The sequence below is a fragment of the Sceloporus occidentalis genome, unplaced genomic scaffold (genome assembly GCF_023333645.1).
Source record: "Sceloporus occidentalis isolate IW3139 unplaced genomic scaffold, rSceOcc1.0.p SCAF_134, whole genome shotgun sequence".
Taxonomy (NCBI): Eukaryota; Metazoa; Chordata; class Lepidosauria; order Squamata; family Phrynosomatidae; genus Sceloporus; species Sceloporus occidentalis.
This window is the reverse complement of record NW_028317114.1, coordinates 892,187-911,735: the sequence shown is the minus strand read 5'-3', so window position 1 is coordinate 911,735 and position 19,549 is coordinate 892,187. Positions and strand designations below refer to the sequence as shown.

The 19,549-nt window shown below is 38.2% G+C and overlaps 1 protein-coding gene across 1 annotated transcript in view; it reads right to left on the bottom strand.

Moving 5' to 3' along the window:
- Window positions 1–19,549, bottom strand: part of LOC149281345 (cadherin-23-like) — a 389,535-nt gene that overhangs the window by 217,555 nt on the left and 152,431 nt on the right. Inside the window, exons 12-13 of the mRNA XM_089499393.1 lie at window positions 11,101–11,250; window positions 8,153–8,311 (exon numbers count right to left, since the gene is read on the bottom strand). Of these exons, the coding sequence (XP_089355519.1) occupies window positions 8,153–8,311; window positions 11,101–11,250 (309 nt within the window). The remainder of the gene's footprint in view (window positions 1–8,152; window positions 8,312–11,100; window positions 11,251–19,549) is intronic.

The following is a 19,549-nucleotide window of genomic DNA, read 5'->3' as shown; positions in this document are numbered from 1 at the left end:
CAGGCAGCAGGGGGGTGTTGGGTCAGGTCCCCACACTTGTGTGGGGACCCATTCAATACCCCCCCCCCTTCCCTGAAGCTGCCCGTGGCAGCTGAAACCGCGATTGCAGATTTTTCTGCAATCGCAGTTTCTGCCTAGAGAATCACTCCGTGGGAGTGATCGTGGGCTTGGGGGCGGGCTTAGACAGGCTGTGCTGTCTGCCCAGGACTCCTGGGCAGACAGCAGCAGCAGCGCCCCCACGATCACCGCGATTGTGGTGATGTGGGGGCGTTTTTTGGAGGAGACGTACCTGGTACGTCCCGGTCTACCGGTGACTGTTAACCAGGAAGTACCAGGTACGTCCCGGTACTGAAGGGGTTAAACCTTTGTTACATTGCAGAGATTAAACAACGTCTTACATCCTTGGGCTGAAAGAACTCACAAGTTCATTCCTTTCACAATTTTGAAAAAGCCGAGAAAAATTACTTTCTGCAAAATAGACCTTCATTCAAGGCATGAACAAATTCACCAACAATGACCAAAGTAAAAAAACAGGTGAACACAACAGAGCCAAACCGTGACAAAAACAGCACAAACAGCCTGCTAGTGGCTCACTACTAGCCAATACAAATCAACAAAAACAGCAATAAAGTGAAAGTGTGCTAATATTTACAGCATATAGTATAATCTGGTTGGAAAGCTGAATAATACTGTCATGGACAATCTCATGGGGTTATGTATATTATCTTCTGGATGATCACAAGCCAGTGACATACCTTGAGGAAGCCCTACACTACTGTCAGTAGTTGGTGAAACGCATTGCGTGAGGAGTTTGGAGACAGCGTTTTTGGGACATTTGGTTTTCCATTCTAGCGGACAGTCTTCTCAGCTCTGCTACTGAGGCAGGACACCACTGTATCATACTGAGGCCTTTAGAGGTTTATTGTTCCTTATTTTAATGTAAGGTAATTTGACTAGTTTGTTTTTTAATGTCAACATTTTATTGATGCACTGCCTACTTTACTTCTTGCTTGTTCCATGAGTATATCATTGGCTGTTTGGAGAAGCTACATCCACGTGACAAGGGACCCTGTTTTACCTAAGGTGTTTGAAGCATGCACATCTAGAGCGAGTAAATTGTGGATATACTACTAAATATTATTGTCGTTGTTTTTTTTGTGTTCTATCTTCCTGGATCATAAACTGTATTATTAAACTAAGTATTTTCCACTCTGATTATACTGTATGCTGGTGGGTATATATTAGTGCACTTTCACTTTATTGCTGTTTTTAATGATTTATTGATTTATTTTTAATAAGAAATGAACAATCTTAAAAATTCCCAAGTCTAATAAACTTATTAGTATGTGACTCTGAACTGTCAGAGAGTTCAGAACAAAGAGTGATCAGGCAACATCCATACTTCTAGTTGAAGGAATGATAGCGACTGATGGATTTAGATTCAATGCATTTTGGAAAGCAAGCTGCGAACACACAAAGAAAGGTAACGCTGGAAAGTCATTCTGCTGCTATCAGCACTTCAGACATTAAATTCAGCGTAAATAATAAAAGCCAGCACATGTTGTGATGCAGACAGGGCTGAATGTGTCAGCTTTCAATTAACCACAAGTAAAATTGGGCTGATCGTTTCCCTTTAACAAGCTCAATTTTTGCACCTTAACCCCTGTTGAAAGCATTTAATGTAAATACTCCAGAGATGATTAACTCTTCGCTGTACTCTCTGCTGCTGACACCTTTTGGTCAGCACTCAGAATTGAGCATCAAGAGAGTGACAGACCAGTTTGCATTTTAAATGAATATTGATTGATATATTCTAGTCTCTGCCCTGCCAAAGGGAAAATCTTATTTTTCACAGTTTTTTTGGCCTGACTAGTGTTTGCAGATGGTTGGGTAAAGAAAAGGAAAAATACATTAAAAATAGAAAGAAAGAGAGAGAAAGGAGATCGATATATTCAGGTCCCGTTAAGAAGTCGATGAGGCAAAAGAAAGGGAAACTAAAGGTTGAAGGGACAGCAGCACAGAGACAGTGACTGCGCAAACCACATAAAAGGCGACCTAATAAATCCAGTTATGAGAGTTTAATTAGCAAATTGACCACAGCTATGGACTGTTAAGCAGCGTATTCCCCAATGCAGCTGCCACAAATACCTTGGCATTTGGCGTACATAGGTATGAACATCAAGGAGACATGATTCTTGTACGTTTACCAAACAGTCTCCCTTTCAGAATAAAATTAACAAATGGCTTGCAACAAAATAACATATATATATATATATATATAATATCTGTTGTAGTCACTGTAATGTGTCTGATCGCTGCTTTTGTCTCATTATATTGTGCGAGAAAGGCAAAATTGAAGTCCTCATTCTTCTGAGTTTTTTTGTCTCTATATATCATATCCTCTCTTTGTGTGTCCTTGATCTTTGTTAAGCTATCTGTAAGTAATTTATTTTTTTGCTTTTTCCACATGTTCATGCGCCCCTTTTCGCTATATTGATTCTTTGAACACTTGTGAGGAGTGTTGTTTGAGAGCAGCAAAACGTGTAGGTTATATATATATATATATATATATGTTTTGATTTACACATCTACACGTGAAGGTGGTTCTTTTGTTTTCTATTATCCGTGTATTATTAACCAGTTCCATGCCTTAACCTGAGTTGGATACAAGGCTCACAGGCAGGGGAGGGCTGGCAGCCTAAGGCCTGGGGGGCAAGTCAAGTGAAGTGGCTCCCTCGCACTCACCTTTCACCCCTCACGCTGCTCTCATCACTATGCGGCCATCAGACTGCTGGAAAACGTATCTAAACGGCCGCTTGGTGCTGATGCCACCGGCCGGAGCTACTTTAATCCTTTTTTTTTTTTATTTAATATGCCGGATCTGCTTGCCATATTAAAAATAAATAAATAAAGTATTAAAGTAGCGCCGGCCGGCAGCATCAGCACCCAGCGGCCGTTTAGATTCGATTTCCAACAATCTGATGGCCGCATAGTGATGGGAGCAGCGTGAGGGGTGAAAGGTGAGTGCGAGGGGGCGGAGCTTTCACCCCTCACGCTGCTCCCATCGCTTGGCGGCCATCGCATACGGCCGCTGGTTGCTGATGCCGCCAGCCAGCGCTGCTTTAATACTATTTTTTTTTCATTTAATAGCCGATCCGGCTTGCCATATTAAATTTAAAAAAAAAGTATTAAAGTAGCGCCGGCCGGCAGCATCAGCGCCCAGCGGCCATTTAGATTAGATTTCGGGAGGCCTGGGGGGCAATTGCCCCCCTGCCCCCCGGCACAGTCCGCCCCTGCTCACAGGACAAATACCTGGTCTGGGCATACTTTGTAGAAAAAAATGTAACAAATTGTCCTGTAGCCTGGTGTGCTATAAATAATTTGGCATATTTTGGCCCTGTTATTGCCTATCAAAAAATAAAGTAAAATCATTTAATTTAAAAAGAGTAACAAATATTGCACACACAGCGTGCCAATATTCTTGATTTTTTTTCAGCTTCTTTTTAGGGAAATTTAATTACTTAAGCTATCTTAATTTTCAAATCGGCTCACCAGAGCAGATGAGCTGCTTGAGAGATGTAAGACTAATTGTTTTCCCCTGGCTTCCCCTCTACAAGTGCCAGGCTGTGATCAGGTGCAGCCAGCCAGCCTCACATCACATGTACACAGAACAGTTCCTTACTGTGGCCCAAAGGGTTCCGCAAATGGCACCACTTGACTTGATCCTGGATGCTCTGACTACTAACATTTACAGGCAGTGAAATAACTTCCTAATGAAAATTCCAATGCCATCTCTGGGATTGCTACATCTTGGAATACGGAATACAGGAAAATCAAGAGTGATTCATTCCAACATTAACGTGATATATACTAGGGGTAAACCAGCTGACAAGGAAAACTAGAAATTGCTTTTAAATGCCCCCTAAGAAATTCCGCTGGGCAATGGACACACACAAAAGAGATGGGGTGCTCTATGGAAGCGGTACGTTGTAATGTCATTCTTGTCCCAAGTATTGTGTCACATGTTCTTTAGTGGAGGCAAAGCAGATGTATAGAAGTAGAGGTTACAAATAACCTAAATCATTTTAAATCACTAGGGCAATCACAAACAAGCAAACATGCCATACTTGCTGACAGTATTGCACATTCTAATTCTTAATATCTTCTACACAAAGGGTTGCTGCTGGTAGAAGGGATGAGTGAAAGAATCAGAAAATAGCAATGCCCGGTCGCAGTAATATCTGTCATCTTAACAGTCATAACAAAAAACTGGATATTGCCGTATTAGCCAGAGAAAATCAATTCCTTAGTCAACATGGGCTACTTTTTATTGAGTCACATATGCTTAAAATGTCCCTGACACCCCTAATATAGAAGAATGCATAATAAAGTACTCTCTTTACGGATGGCATAAAAATTTAAAGGGACCACACAAAAGGTGCATATGATGGCTAGAATGTACCTTCTTTAGACTTCTTACTCTATAATGTGCCATCCATTAGGAGAAGAGATTTTACATATATATATATATTTTACCATCCTTGTTTACTCAGACTAGCCCTTCTCTGACATTTTGACTTTGTAAGACAGATATTGCTGGAACCCAAAGGGCAAATGAAAAGGCCATAAAACCCTCATTGTTTAGCGCTCCAAGGCCCGACTTGCTAAACATATGTTTGAAATATTAATATCTGTCAAACACAGAATGCTCAAGGCTCTCTGTAAGACCATCTGTTTGTAATCATACTTTCGCAAGGATACAATTGTTGTGTCATTCCCTTACCCAGCAATTTGTTCATGTGTATGTTCCTTATGTATGTTTTATGTGATCCTTTATGAATAGCTGGTTCTATAATGCCCAAGAAATCCTTAACCAATTATATTAAAGGGTCTATGTACAAAGCCATCCTTGTGCATGAAGCACCTTTCTGATTTTAGTAAACCAAAGTATATTGATTCAGTAGTTAGTTATTCCCATATATTATTTATCTGATTATTTAACAGATATTAGCAAACACAATTAAAGAGGAAAAATTAATCATACTGAAATCATTGTAGGTTTAGTTGAGTGTTGAAAAAAGAACCACTTTGTAGTGGTGTAGACAGTGTTTTAGAAGGAGATGGATGTGTGTGATTATTTAACAACTTTAGCTCTGGAGTGAAGAATCAAATTTATGATTGCCAGTATCTATGGAACTTTTACTATATTTAACAAGTGAAGGGTAATGCAACAGCTGATGCAGAATGTGTATGCAGAATAGATCACAAGCCCATATGGCCTCAATCTACTCTTTATGTGTCTAGTCAGTAAAGGATACGAGTGCTTAAAATGTGATCAACACATTGAATAGAAAAGCATGCGAGGTGATGAATGTGTGATGGTGGGGTATTTATACAAGTGGCCTGAATATTTTATTCCCAATCCAGGACTGGCTAAGGCATTTGATGGCACTAAAGTGGAATCCATTTTGAAAATGTATCTGTATTCTCCCGTTCCAACTTCTACTATACAAAAGATCTAGGGCAACAGAGATAACTTCACTTCAAATATTGCTCATCACTTTAGACATCTGTAGGGTCTTCACTGTGTCATGCTTTCACAGGTGACATAGGGCTGCATAATTAACTCCATCTTTCAGTGTGAACACAAAAATCTGACAATCATTTTGATGAAGCTTCATACGCTTGGACAAGTACAGATGTGCCTTAGATGGAAATGTGTAAATTGCACAGTGAAAGAATGGGAAAGTGGGTAAGATGTGATAACACTGATTTACACCCACATTTCCTCTTACTTTTCCAAACTCATTAAAGCATATTTAGAAGAAAGGCACATTCTACTCAATGTTATATAACAGCAAAAATGACCTTCAAATGCTTTTGCTGGCTATTTTATTAACACTTTCCAAACTGTAAGGGTAATAATGTGCCCCTACCCCAGGTAGAATAGTCTCTTTGCACCATTGGTATGCTTCTGTACTTTACTAATCCAGAATATGTCCTGCTTATTATGCACTGATTTGTACTATGTTCTGTCTTTTAATAAATTCATCAAGAACCAAGTGCTTCTAAAAAACACACAGGTATTTAAAGTAAAAAAATTAATAATGTGATGTTTTCTCAAATTAGTTAACATATATGTCTCTTCACAAAATGGGATCCAAAGCATACCATCTGTGGTCTCTACCGTAAAACATGTATTGGATTGGATACTTCGTAATTTCAAGGCTCATTGTTCCCTTGTAACTGAAGGCAAAATAGATTTTAATAAACGGATAAATCTGTAGGTTTAGTGAACCAGACCGAACAGATCAAATCCATAGGGGTTTTCAAACATCAGAGTGGACAATGCAGAGCCAGTCCTAGATTAAATGCCAGGCAAAAATACTTTCTGGTGCCCGCCCCCCTCCCCAACATGGAACTAAACTGGAAGAGCTTATTGGCCAAAACAGTGAAGTTTGCCATGCATGTAATAATAAAATATACAATTAAGGATATTAATAACTATTGTTATAATAAATAACAAAGAGATGCTGTATTGTAAATATCAAACAATACCTTTCATGTCTCTCTAGATAAAGTGTAAGATCTAAAATCTAAAATAACATAAGAAAGGGGGCGATGTGGTGACATCCTCCATGATCCTCCAATCGGGGGAGAGGACGTCCTTGCAAGCGCCGCTATATTGCTCTCAGTTGGTGCTTTCGGTGATGTCCTCTTCACCGATTTGAGAAAACGTCAACGCAGTGCCTCAATTTTGGTGGAAGTTACCGGGTTATGTCCACGGAGATGTGAACGAAGAAAGAAGATTGAAGATAGAATAGAGAACAGAAGGGAGAAGATAGAAAATAAAGAAGAAGAAGAAGATGTGGAAGAAGATGGGAAAGCACTTAGAGAGTGTGAGAGAGAAAGTGTAAGTGAATGTGGACACATGAATGTCGGACAAAAATTCTGAGCTTTTTGCTTTGTTTTTTTTGCATTCATGGGGAGTCCGGCCTTGTTTTGGGGGATTTGTACGAATCGCCAAGGTTTCAAAAATTCTGTAAATAATCATTTTGCAGTAATCTGAATTCACAAGTCTTATAACTAAGCTATATTATTAACATAGTAAGATCAAATACTCTCAAAAACAGAGGCTAAGAAGCATTATGATGAGGTTATAACAAAGCAAACTCCCTAAAGAGTCTATTAACTAACACATACTTACCTCCTTAGGAACCTGTGAAAACTCTCCTTGCGCACAGTATGGCAGACACGTGACATTTATATCATGTGGGTAAAAAAGTAATTCATAAAGTCTATAAGAATACTACTTCAGACCAGAGCTAAAAGAATCTTTTTTCTGTACTATACTCTGCACAGAAAAAGTTATTAGAGAGCTTTAATGCACATGGCTACTTTAATCACATTGTATTAATTCTCAAAATAATTTTACCAATGAAAGGATCATAACTAAAAAATTTATCTATATCTGACATGTATGTGTAATCTTACACGCACATTGAGGGGAAACAGTTCAGGTTTATTATAATTTATTGAATTACATAGCGTCATCATATTCTGCAGCCCTGTAACACATACTTAAATTAGTTAATCATAAAATCACATTTCATTAAATATTTTATGCTTGTTTCTCAAGGCTACTTTGGCTGCTCACATGAGTTTTCCTCTCTTTCCCCTTTTCCCATTTCTTCATATGTTCTCCCTTTCCACCTACACTTTTTATGCTCCCTTTTTTATGTTCCCCATTCAAATTTTCTGCCATGACAACCAATGTGCAAGAGCTGGTATTAAGGGTGCATATCCCTTAAGGATAGTTGAAACAAGGGATGCCTTTTAGAAGTCAATTAACTACATACTGTCATTTGTTAAGGGGGTTACTAATCAAACACAACATGACTTCTAGTCACACAATTTTTTTACATTTTGATATATAATTTGTATAAAACCACATCACATGCATTCTTGCTGTCAGCCCTCAAGGATCTAAAACATGCAAGATAAAAGGACTTGTCTGTAAGACAAGCACAAACTATCAAGTGGCTATCTCACAGGCAGATGAGGAAAGTCAAAAAACCCTACATGGATTTATGACTTAGGCAAATTATTAAGACTGATGACTTGTAAGCAAAGAGATGGAAGCAATACTTACTAAAATTCTTAGAACAGTGGTCCCAACAGTAGCGTTTTCAAACAAACTGATGTTGTAGAGTGATTGGCTGAAAATGGGGCGGTTATCATTCTCGTTGATAAGGTTAATCTTCATCCTAGAATAACCCACATGGTCCAAGACGCTCTCATTTGCAAACAGCTGTAAGTGTAAGGGAACTCATGTTTTGCATGGATTTTTAAATATTACAAATCTCAAACAATAAACATTTTCTTTTATTTGTCAAAGGTTATATAGGTGGCAGCACAAAGAAACCTCGATTTGCAGGCAAGTTACATCCACATATTATCTTTAATAGTGAAAAGATTAAAACATATGTTAAATGTTTTTGGAATATCAAATGTCACATAGACATTATGCTGGTCTTTCTAGATTGACAAAATAACCATACTGGTTTAAAGAAATACATTTGAAATACATTTCTCTAGCACATAAATAACACCACCTGATTTATTTTAAATACTGGACTTAAAAAGTTAAAACCAACAGGCCTTGACACGCTCTTTAAGATTCAATGATCACAGAAATAAGTTAGACTGTTTAAGTTAAAATTCCAAATTTAGGAAATTCAGAAGAACCTTCTCCTCATACAGTGCACCATGTTTTCTTTTCTTAAGGTCTTTATAATATAATAATAATAATAGATTAAAAAAAACACATATGTTACGCACACCAAGGTTTGGAAATCGGGGATTAACAAAGAACGAGCCAAGGTCAGGAATCTGGAGGTCAGAATAAATGAGGTCAAGCCGAGGTCAAACCCTGGAGACTAATCAGAACACATGAGAAACAGGCACTATGAAGCATGTGCACAGCCATCAGAGGGTCTTCTGAGGGTTTATAAAGCATAGGGAGTGAATAAACACCAAATAGGGGTTTTGGCGCCAAAATATTTAAAAAGTCTGACATCACTTCCTGTTCAGGGATTACGGCAGTCATCGTGTGTGCATGTTTGTAGTCTATAAGTACAGGAACCAGGATTCCCATGACTCGTCACCAGACGGTGGGTGGAGGAAGATGGAGGTCTTCCTCTCGACCATGGTGGCTAGGGTGGCTGCTGGCTAATGAGGGGATCTCTCTCTCCTCCATGGCAGCTGCTGGCTGATGGAGGGGGTTTCCCTCTCCTACATGGTGGCTGCTGTAGCTGCTAACGGAGGGAGGTCTCCTTCTCTTCACTGATGACTGCTGCTGCTGCCTGACGGAGGGGGGGTCTCCCTCTCCTCCATGGTGCCTGTTGCTAATGCGGGTAGATGACAGTACCCCCCCTCATAAGGGCGACCACCACCAGGGTGTGTCGGCCTCCATAAGTGGAGCACGGTTCATTGAGACATGCTACCGGGACCCAGGAGTGTTCCTTTGGTCCGTGCCCCCTTTAGTGGACAAGGTTCTGTAAACTCCCTTGCTGTCTCCAGGAGTCAAGGATGGCCTGGGCAACTTGCTCCACCTCCTTGAACTGAAACAGTTGTGGAAGTAGGTCACAGAATGGAGGATCCTGTTCTAATTCAGCTTTGACAGATAACCAGGTACAGCGGAGAGTCGTGAGACGTGTATTAAGAGTAGTTAGAGCATGGAATCGAGGATGTGGGTAAGAAGCTGGGAAACGTCTGCGGGCACAGGCCATATAGACATTAAATTGAGTTTTCCCAGTGGACTCCTGTATTGTGGGCAAACTCCGCAAAGGGTAGGAGATCCACCCAGTCGTCCTGACATGCCGGCTAGCTGCTAACAGAAGTTAAGGAAACTACATCTCAGCATTTATTAAGTCTCATGCCGGTTGTTTTGGTGGACCATGTCATTCATTTATTTATGCGTTTATAGTGAGCCCATTTGTTTAGAGCTTACACTGCCTTTAAGTACATAATATAGTGTGCTATATTAACAAATGCTTCACGTTTTTACATTATAAATTTCTTCTTTTTAAGCATGGGATGTGAAGCCAACATTCTCTCTCTCTACAAATGTACATACTATTGAGCAGAAAGTGCCCTAAAGTCTGCCTTAACAAGAAGGAAAAATTTAAATCTTTATTTTTAATACTTGTTTGAAATATAGACTTATACTTAGCTCTCCTTATTCCACATACTATACCCTTAACCAGATGCCTAAAAACCCAGAGTGGTAGGTAATAAATTGTGATTTATTAGGATTCCATTCCTATATGTACAAAAAAAGCATAAAAACCAGTACTTTTTCAGATCCTAATTCCTTTGAATTTAATGTTCATGATGATTTCAATACAGATTGGAAAGGTAATCATGGTTCGGATCAATCCCACTCTGTATCACTATTTAAAGCAAAAACATATTTATAATTTATCTAATAATTGGCCTTTTCTGAACCCAAATAGCATTTGTCACTCCCCAATGTCTAAGCTGAAACCAATAATTCAGCACCACTTCTAACAGAACACATAACGCCACAGAGAAGAAAAAAAAAAACAGGTAGTACAGGTTTACTTTGCCATCAGTGTGCATAAAAACAGGACTAAAATAGAGCAGGCGATGGAGAAAATTCCAGCAGAGTAATTCTAAGTCAGAGGATTTATGACTAGAGAATATAAGCAGATGGCAGGTAATGGTGCTGTTGGTTGAGAGGACAGTTTATGCTCTATAAAAGTTTTATCATCCTCTCATTCAGACAGCAAACACGACCCAACTAACCTATTAATTGCCGTATACCATGAGCATTATCATGCGCTAAAGAAACTAAAACCTCGGAAGAACTGATCATGCAGAACATGGAAACTCCTATTAATATTCACAATTATCTAAGTTGCTATAGTTTTTTTTACTTAATATTAGTTCAAAACTGTTAGGATTCAGTTTCCATCTCCATTATATCTCATGTATTAAATTGCTAAACTTCTTTAGTAAGCTTTATAGAAAACTAGAACGTTTTTATTTCAGAGCAGCATAGCAAGTAATGCTTACAGAGAATTCATAACGCGGTATGGTCTCAAAATCCAGTGGAATAGCCACACGAACTCGGATGTCTGCTTTTCCTTGGATAGAGGTCGGAGAGATAATAAAATGGTTGGAGTTGTTTCCCACCAAGTAAACCTCAAAGGCGCTGTTTACACCCTGCCAAAAAAACAAAGACAAATCAGAAGATTCATGGAACATATGTCCGTATCATACATACAGATAATGAGTTATTCCTGAACCAAACAGGTTAAAGTTGTGCTGAGGAACCAAAAACATCTCTACAAATACACATTTCCATTGTTGAACCAATCAGCAAGATTCCACTATATATTCTATATATAGTATTTGTAGGAAAACATGACACTGTCAATTAAACTGTTTACCTGTTCATTAGAACAAAAAATTAAAAAAGCACACAAAAATAAAAATCATATGTCATATCTTTCAAACACCTCATTTACAGCTCCAGAACTGACATATCTGTGGATGACAGCAATCTCATTCTCAAGCAATAACATGTATTGACAGTTGTGTTGCACATACTATAAGTATAATATATGTATATAGCACAGAAATTATTTTATTGATTTCCATGTAAAAACCTTGTGTCTTAGAAATCTCCGTATTAGGATAAGCATATTTTGCTTGTAATTTCAAATGAAATAGTTGATGCAGCACACACAATATAGATATACTGCATATATTTTATTATAAACACATATAAACAACTAAAATTCTAGCACTCCTGGATAAAAAAATCAAAACCCAGCTGTGACCACGATCGGAAACAAAGAAAAATAATTTGGCTCAGTGTGGAATATAACCACAATGGCATACCGCCAACATTTCAGGCCATCTTTGTTTGGAGTTGCATGAAGGTGGGAATGAGCATTCGGGACTGCCCACGTACCTTACTCAAGAAGCCATGTAGGAGTTGAGTTGGAGGTCTAATGGTCTATGGTACAACAGCTTCCTGGGCTGGTCAGAGGTGATCAAAGGATCTCCCCAACTGCACCACGACCCCCACTGTCCCACTTTTCAGTTCAGCAAGACAGCAGGACAGTGCCTAAAGACCTGGACTACTATATGAGAAAACTAGATGCCTGGGGAGGGGGGAGTATGCACTAGGCCATTGTAGAGAGCAATCCTGGGAAAAAGTGCTCAGTTTGGAGGACAAAAATTGATGTTAATATATATTGCTACAAACTGAACAGTTTGCACCAAAATTGAATTTAAAGAATATTTGCTAAAAAATGTTGTACAAAATATAAATGTAATCCCCAAACCAAGGAAAGTATAGTTAGACTGTAAGCATGCCAGTCCAGGAATCCTCATCTTAGGTTCCAGAAAATATTATTATTATTGAATGTCATGAGCTACTTGCACATAAAACTTTCCTCTACCTGGCTAACATAATTATGTAATAGCTGATAAACATGTGTGATTTATTACAGGTGTGTAAAGGTCTTTTGCCAGTATACTAAAGCTTTACTTTTAATACATCCTTTACCTATTTTAGGACACTTTTTGTGGGTGTGCATATTATTTGTTGGTAGAAAATAACATGCTCTGTATATCAAGTTTTCCTGCAACTTTACTTCTAAATTAAGTGTACATGTTATACAGAAGTGTGTATTATACTATGCTACTTCTACTTTTTTTTAACCACAAAAGCTAGAAGAATACACACAACCTTATATGAATATATTTTGGTGAGATTTGACAGAGTCTCTGGGTAGAAGTCCTACTTCCCCAGCTCAGTTTCGTCAGAGGAGGCAGAAAAGAGGTACTGACCATAAACACTCCATACCCACTTCCTGCCCAAGTTCTTCATACCAAAAGCTCACTGGAACTAGTTCTACCCTTTCAAGGAGCCATTCTTCCAAAAGATGTAAAGTTCTGGGTAGTCTGGCTTGAGAAGTTTGCAGATATACAAATATGGGTGGCTGGGAAGATAGATAGGTAGATGGACTTAAATATGTAAAGGTCTTACAGAAGATGGTAAGAGCAAAATTATTTCCAGAACACAACTTACAAAACATGAAAGCTTCTAAAACAATGTCTACGGCCAAAGACTGTTAAGATCCCAACAACAAAGGATCACAAATAAAAGTTAGAACAGGAAAGATGTTTGGAGGTCAGCATCTCCCAAACGTCTCTTCTAAACAATAAAAAAATCTTTAAGACAGCTTTTTGAAAACCAAAACAGCTAGCCTGAAACTTATGACTGCCAGAAAACCTTTGGACCGGCACAGTTTGTTCCAATGGAGTTAAACACACTGTACCTGCTAATATAACGGCAGGTTTTCCAATTTTCCCCCAGAACACACTTCTTTGAGGAGGATTGGTCAATTAAATGCCCGAGGAAGCGCTAATGGCTAAGAGTACCTGAGCATGACAGCAGGGAACAGGTGAGGAGGTCTGGATTTACTCTCAGCTATTCCATTTCACTTTACAGAAATGTACAAATACAGTTAATTCATTTCATGAACAGTTTTCATAAAAAAACAAATGCTATCTTGGGGAAAGGTGTCACTTGAAACACCTTTGACCTGTAAAGGTGTGTCTAGATTATACATACACACCATCATGGAAAAAGACACATTATATTTTTAAAAATGTTTCTAAGCAGAATGCATTTCTAAATGATGTCCAGCCATCAAAAACATACCATTTTATACAAGATGACAAGTATCTACCCTAGTAAAAGGGTCATCTAACACTATTTACCATGTTAACAAAATTGTAATCATATCATTAGAAACTATAGCACATGTAAAAACATCCACTGTAAACTAATGATGCGGCTACTGCAGTTTGTTATTTAAAACTGACTCCAAATTCGCAAACCTGGATCATGGATCATGTAAATATCAATTGTGTTTATAGTATAATATAGAATCTAAATAAACAAATAAATAAATAAATAAATATAAAGTATATACTGTAACATCACCTAAACTTTCTGGACCTGATGCATTGGGCTTTTAAACAATACCTGGATTTTGAGCTGCCCAAAATCTGTGCCACTTAGTCCTACTTTAGTAATTTCATAAAATAATTAAAATTATAAGGGAAACTCTAAGACAAAGACAAAGAGAGCATGGCGCTCAGTGAGATAACAAAACTGAAGAAACATTCTGCATGTGGAGTCCACGATCCATGATGTTGCCATCATTTTGTGGCACAACAAGTAAAGAAGAAGGACCTGCTTAGATTACATATAATTTTGAATGGAATGTTTTTGGAAACTGCTCGTCCTGGATTTCAAAAACGGTGGACACCTTAACCACTTTTTAAGAGTTGACTGGCTGTATTCCATTTTACACACTTAAAAGACTTCACTGTTTGGGGATCTGATATCACCAGGGGGCAGACAAGATCTGGATCTAGATCAGTTGGACTACAGCACAAGGCTGTGTGTTAAAAACACAGCATTGCTTAGACCTGATTCAAAATATGTTTAACACATCTGGCTATTATTAAGCATTTTGATATTTTAATCATACAAAATACAAAAACACTATCATTATTAATTTATTTATTTGTTTTGACATAAGCTTCCACAGATTCATAAAAGAACAACAATACAGTAAGCATTATTTTCACATGAAATGTGTCAAATGTTGTGTCAAGGTTGTGAGCTGATTGCATTTCCCTTGTATATAACTACTGGTCATATGAAAAGCACCCCTGTAATACCATATTTGCTCGATTATAAGACGAGGTTTTTTTCAGAGCAAATGCTCTGAAAAATACCCCTCGTCTTATAATCGGGGTCGTCTTATAATCAGACCTCAAATAGGTCTGACTATGAGACGACTAAGATCCAGATCCCCCCACAGCTGCAAGGGACCTGGATCCTCCTGTCTCCCCCCCCCCCCGGTGCGGGGAACTCTGATCTCTGACAGTCGGGGAAGGTCTGCGTGATGGACGCAGACAACCACCGCGGCTAGCCACGCCTCCTTCCGGCTGCAGCGTAAGTGCGTGGGATCTACATGCTGCCCCGGCTACATGAAAGGGAAGTTAGAAGCACCGGTAAGTTTGGGGGGGGGGGCGGGGGAGTGTTAAATGGGGGCATAAGGCATTTCTGGAGACAGAGTGCTCTTTGAAATGCCTTTTAACCCCCTTAATGCCACTCTGCCTCCAGAAATGCCTTTTTAACCCTCTATACGCCACTCTGCCTCCTGAATGCCTTAAACCTCCTTAGATGCCACTCTTCCCCATAATATGCCTTTTAACCCTCTAAATGCCAGAGTGGCATATAGGGGTATAAGGCATTTCTGGAGGCAGAGTGGCACATAGGGGGTCAAAAGGCATAGCATGGGGCACAGTGGCATTTAGAGGGTTAAAAGGCATATCATGGGGCACAGTGGCATATAGGGGGTATAAGGCATTTCTGGGGAAGATGTGCATAACTGGGGGGCAGGTTGAAAAATAGAAGGAAATAAAACCAAAATATTTTTCTCAATCATAGCTTTTATTAAAAAAAATAGTTTACATGAATTAACATTTACTGGTAAAACTTTTTTCCTACAGGGTTGTCTTATATACAGGCTTTTTCTTTTTTTTCCTAAATTAATATTCAGATAATCTTATAATCAGGGTCGTCTTATAATCGAGCAAATACGGTATATCAGTAATATGGATGTTAGGTAAGGCTTCCAATATTAACACCAAAGAACCTTTGGCAATACTGAACAATTTAGCTAGCCCTTTTCTAACGCTAGAATCAGCATCATATCTCAAAATATGAAAACACAGAATTTGACAGGATATAAGAACCATTCAGCCCATCCAAGTTTACCAATTTCTTCCTGTTTTAAAGACTCAGACCATAATTACTACTTGGTGGCATCTTAGATTAAGGAGACCTACTGCATGCCCCTATGCTATGCATGTTTAAATCCCCTTACTGTATTAAGCTCTATAATGTATATAGGGAGACGATTCCACTTATCTAGTAACCTTAAAAATGATGCCTCAAAATTCCAAATTCTTTGGGGGGTTCTTATGGTGGCGATCATTTTACACGTTAAACATTTAATGAACTGTACTACAAAACACTGCCACATACCTACACATTTATCATACATTTAGACAATATATTCTGGTGTTACGTGAACATGTTTGCTTTTTGTTTTAAGAAAAAAAAACAAAAAACACTTCTTTACATGTAAGCCTAGAATATGTTAGCACCCAGAATTCTACTAATAACGCTAATGACTAAAATTCTTCTCACTTTTAATTTTGGCCCGGAGGAACATTTACATCCCAAACCATCTTTTATTTATTTACTGATCTCCCGCTGGTTTTATCCCTTCCCGCTCACAGAGATTGAAGTGCTTAGGCTCCCTGCTGAAAATCTGAAAACGATTCCCTTATTTCAAAGTTTATCTGCCGCCCACAAAAAGAGCAAGGTTTGATGGGATTAGTATTTACTACTCATTCATCTTATCCCACCCTTTAGCACTGCACCGCCAGTTCTTTTTTTTTATGCCTGAATAAGGAGGTCTAAGTCTTTGAGAAATTTGGGGATTGTTAAGCAGATAACATTTTACTTTAAGCTTCAAGAGCAAAGGAGTTTTTATAAAGATTTTCATAAAATCCTTCAGGCCATCTTTGTCGATTTATAAGGGGGGCAGGAGAGGGCGCACTACGCTAAATCCTATAACATGTCATAGGTGATGCAAGGTAGAAAGTGATTTCAATGGGGACACAGTACAGCTAAACACGTGTTCATCATCTCAAGGAGGCTACAGATGCAGTTTCTTTGCTATAGCAAATTACCCTGGGAAGCTTACAGTCCAGCATTTGCAGTAAATACCAAAAAGTCTAGTTACCACTTTGGCAAATCTTACTATAATTGTTGAATCTGCCCCATAGGACTGGAGAAACAAAAGTATTGTTTCTCATATACAGAGATAATTGTTCTTTTGGGGCTAATAATTGTTTTTTTGGGACAAAAATGAAAAAAGTACTTAACTGTGTAATGTGCATTACATCAGAGAGAATTAATTGAGGACATAACTAATGTCTAGCTTTGTATGTATTGTTTAAAAGAGGAAAAGTCAATTTTAATCAATGAGCAGATGTTTTAAACCAGAAATAAACTATTGGGTATCAACAAATATGTTTTAAAACCAGGCAAAACCAAAGCAATAAACCTTTCTTCTGATTTTCCTACTTCAATTCCCTTATTTAATGTCACCATAGCCCATGCTACCGATGCATGTCCTTAAACTTCCATCCCAAGACTAACCAGAGGGTTAATGCTTATGGAGGTGGGGGAGTAGGTAAATCTTAAAAAAAGAGAAGATGCACCATGTCTGGGTGAAATATCTCCAGGATTCATACAAGATCTAGCAACTAAACCCTTACTGTGATCAGCAGAGCTTTACTATCCCGACACTCACCGACAAAAACAAATGAAAAAACACTATACTATACATGCAGTATAAGGCTTCCTCCCTACCATCCCTTAGCAAAACCATCAAATATTTCTAAACACTTCAACAAAATATGTACTGCAAAAATAATTAATGTTTTAGGTGAAGCGACAACTATAGCAAAATGACTTCATACAGAAAATCCATGTTTACATTCCACCTAATGGCTAGTTTAAACTTTATAAAAATCCATTTAGTGTCCTTAAAAAGACAGGTTCTCATTTATTCGAGTGACTCTGTTTGTGCATGTTTATATGTGCTGATTTTGTGTTTTGTCTGATAAGCCCAAGTGACTTTAATCTATTGTACAATGTGACAGAAAATCAAACCAGATAGACTTGTGCCCCTTTTTATCACTCCCTGTTCCGCTCAGCTACCTTTTAATTAGTGGGCCGATCAAATATCTGTACGAGTAGAATGCCGTGCCTCTGCACTTATGCTGCCAATGAAGACATTATACACAAAAAATATGTCATTAGGTCTAAAGACAAGTAAGAGAAAATGGCACTTTTATGACAGAGGGCTTACAAAGGAAGAACGCAGCAGGATGTTTTTACCTACAATTTCAGTAATTTGCCTGTGTGTGGAACTTAATTTTGCTACTGCTCGGAGGCTACTTTACTCTACTGATGGGGCGTGAGTGAAATTTGTATTAGATTACATTCTCACCAATGTTCCCTCTAATTTTTCTTAGGTGGTGTGCGCAGAAAATTTTCTTAGGTGGTGTGCGCAGAAAATTTCTCTTGTGCAAAAATTTTCCCAGAGCCAAATTTTTGTGCGCACAATATGCTTCTGCAAATGTTAAATTTAAATTGTTATTTTATATTTTTGGTACAGCTCGCTCATGGTTAATAACACTACATTATAGTGTGATAATGTAGTATTAGTTACACAACAGTATTACTTACTGTAATTTTTTTTTAAAGGTGAAATTCTTACTGCATAAGTAAATTATGAGCAAATCAAGAGCGGAGGCTCCAGGCCGCATAAAGGATAAAAAAAATTGGGAAAAACTGTTGTGCGCAGGGGCGTACCTAGAATATTAGGCAAACATTGACAGGGGTACAGCATAACTTATCATTATTTACTATGGCAGACATTGACGGTGGTACAACATAACACCTATCACTATATACTGAAGCAGACATTGACCGTGTTACGGCATAACTGCTATCATTATATACTAAGGCAAACATTGACGGTGGTACAGCATAACTGCTAACATTATATAGTGAGGCAAACATTGACAGTGGTACAGCATAACTGCTATCACTATATACTGAGGCAAACATTGAGGGCGGTACAGCAGAACATCTATCACTATATACTGAGGCACGCACTGACGGTGGTACAGCATAACACCTATCACTATATACAGAGGCACACATTGACCATGGTACAACACAACACCTATCACTATACATTGAGCCAGACATTGACAATAATGCAGCATAACCCCAATCACTATATACTAAGCCAAACATTGATGTGGTGTAGGTCTACCACTTTAGCGTATGGCCTAGTATCTATCTATCTATCTATCTATCTATCTATCTATCTATCTATATATATATATATATATATATATATATATATGCACTGAAATGAAAATTCTGGACCTGAAAATTTAGCATTCACTTGACTGAAACCGAAAATGACCCTCCCCCACACACCTTTAAAAACAAAAACAAAAAAACCCCACTTTTATTAAAAGTAACACAGCAAAATTAGACAAAAAAATCAATAACAATATATATATATATATATAATAAACAGCAATCACACTATCATGTCCAGGTCCTAGCATGTACTGGTTGCTTGGGCATGATAGGAGTGGGATTGCTGTTAGGAATTTTATATATATATATATATATATATATAAAGTCCAAAAATAGTTACCGGCACTCCAGGGACTTTCCAAATAACCACACAAACAACTTCGGTTTTCAAGTCAACGTTTCAGTCTTGTTTATTTCAGACTTCATCAGGACATGATGAAATTTTGG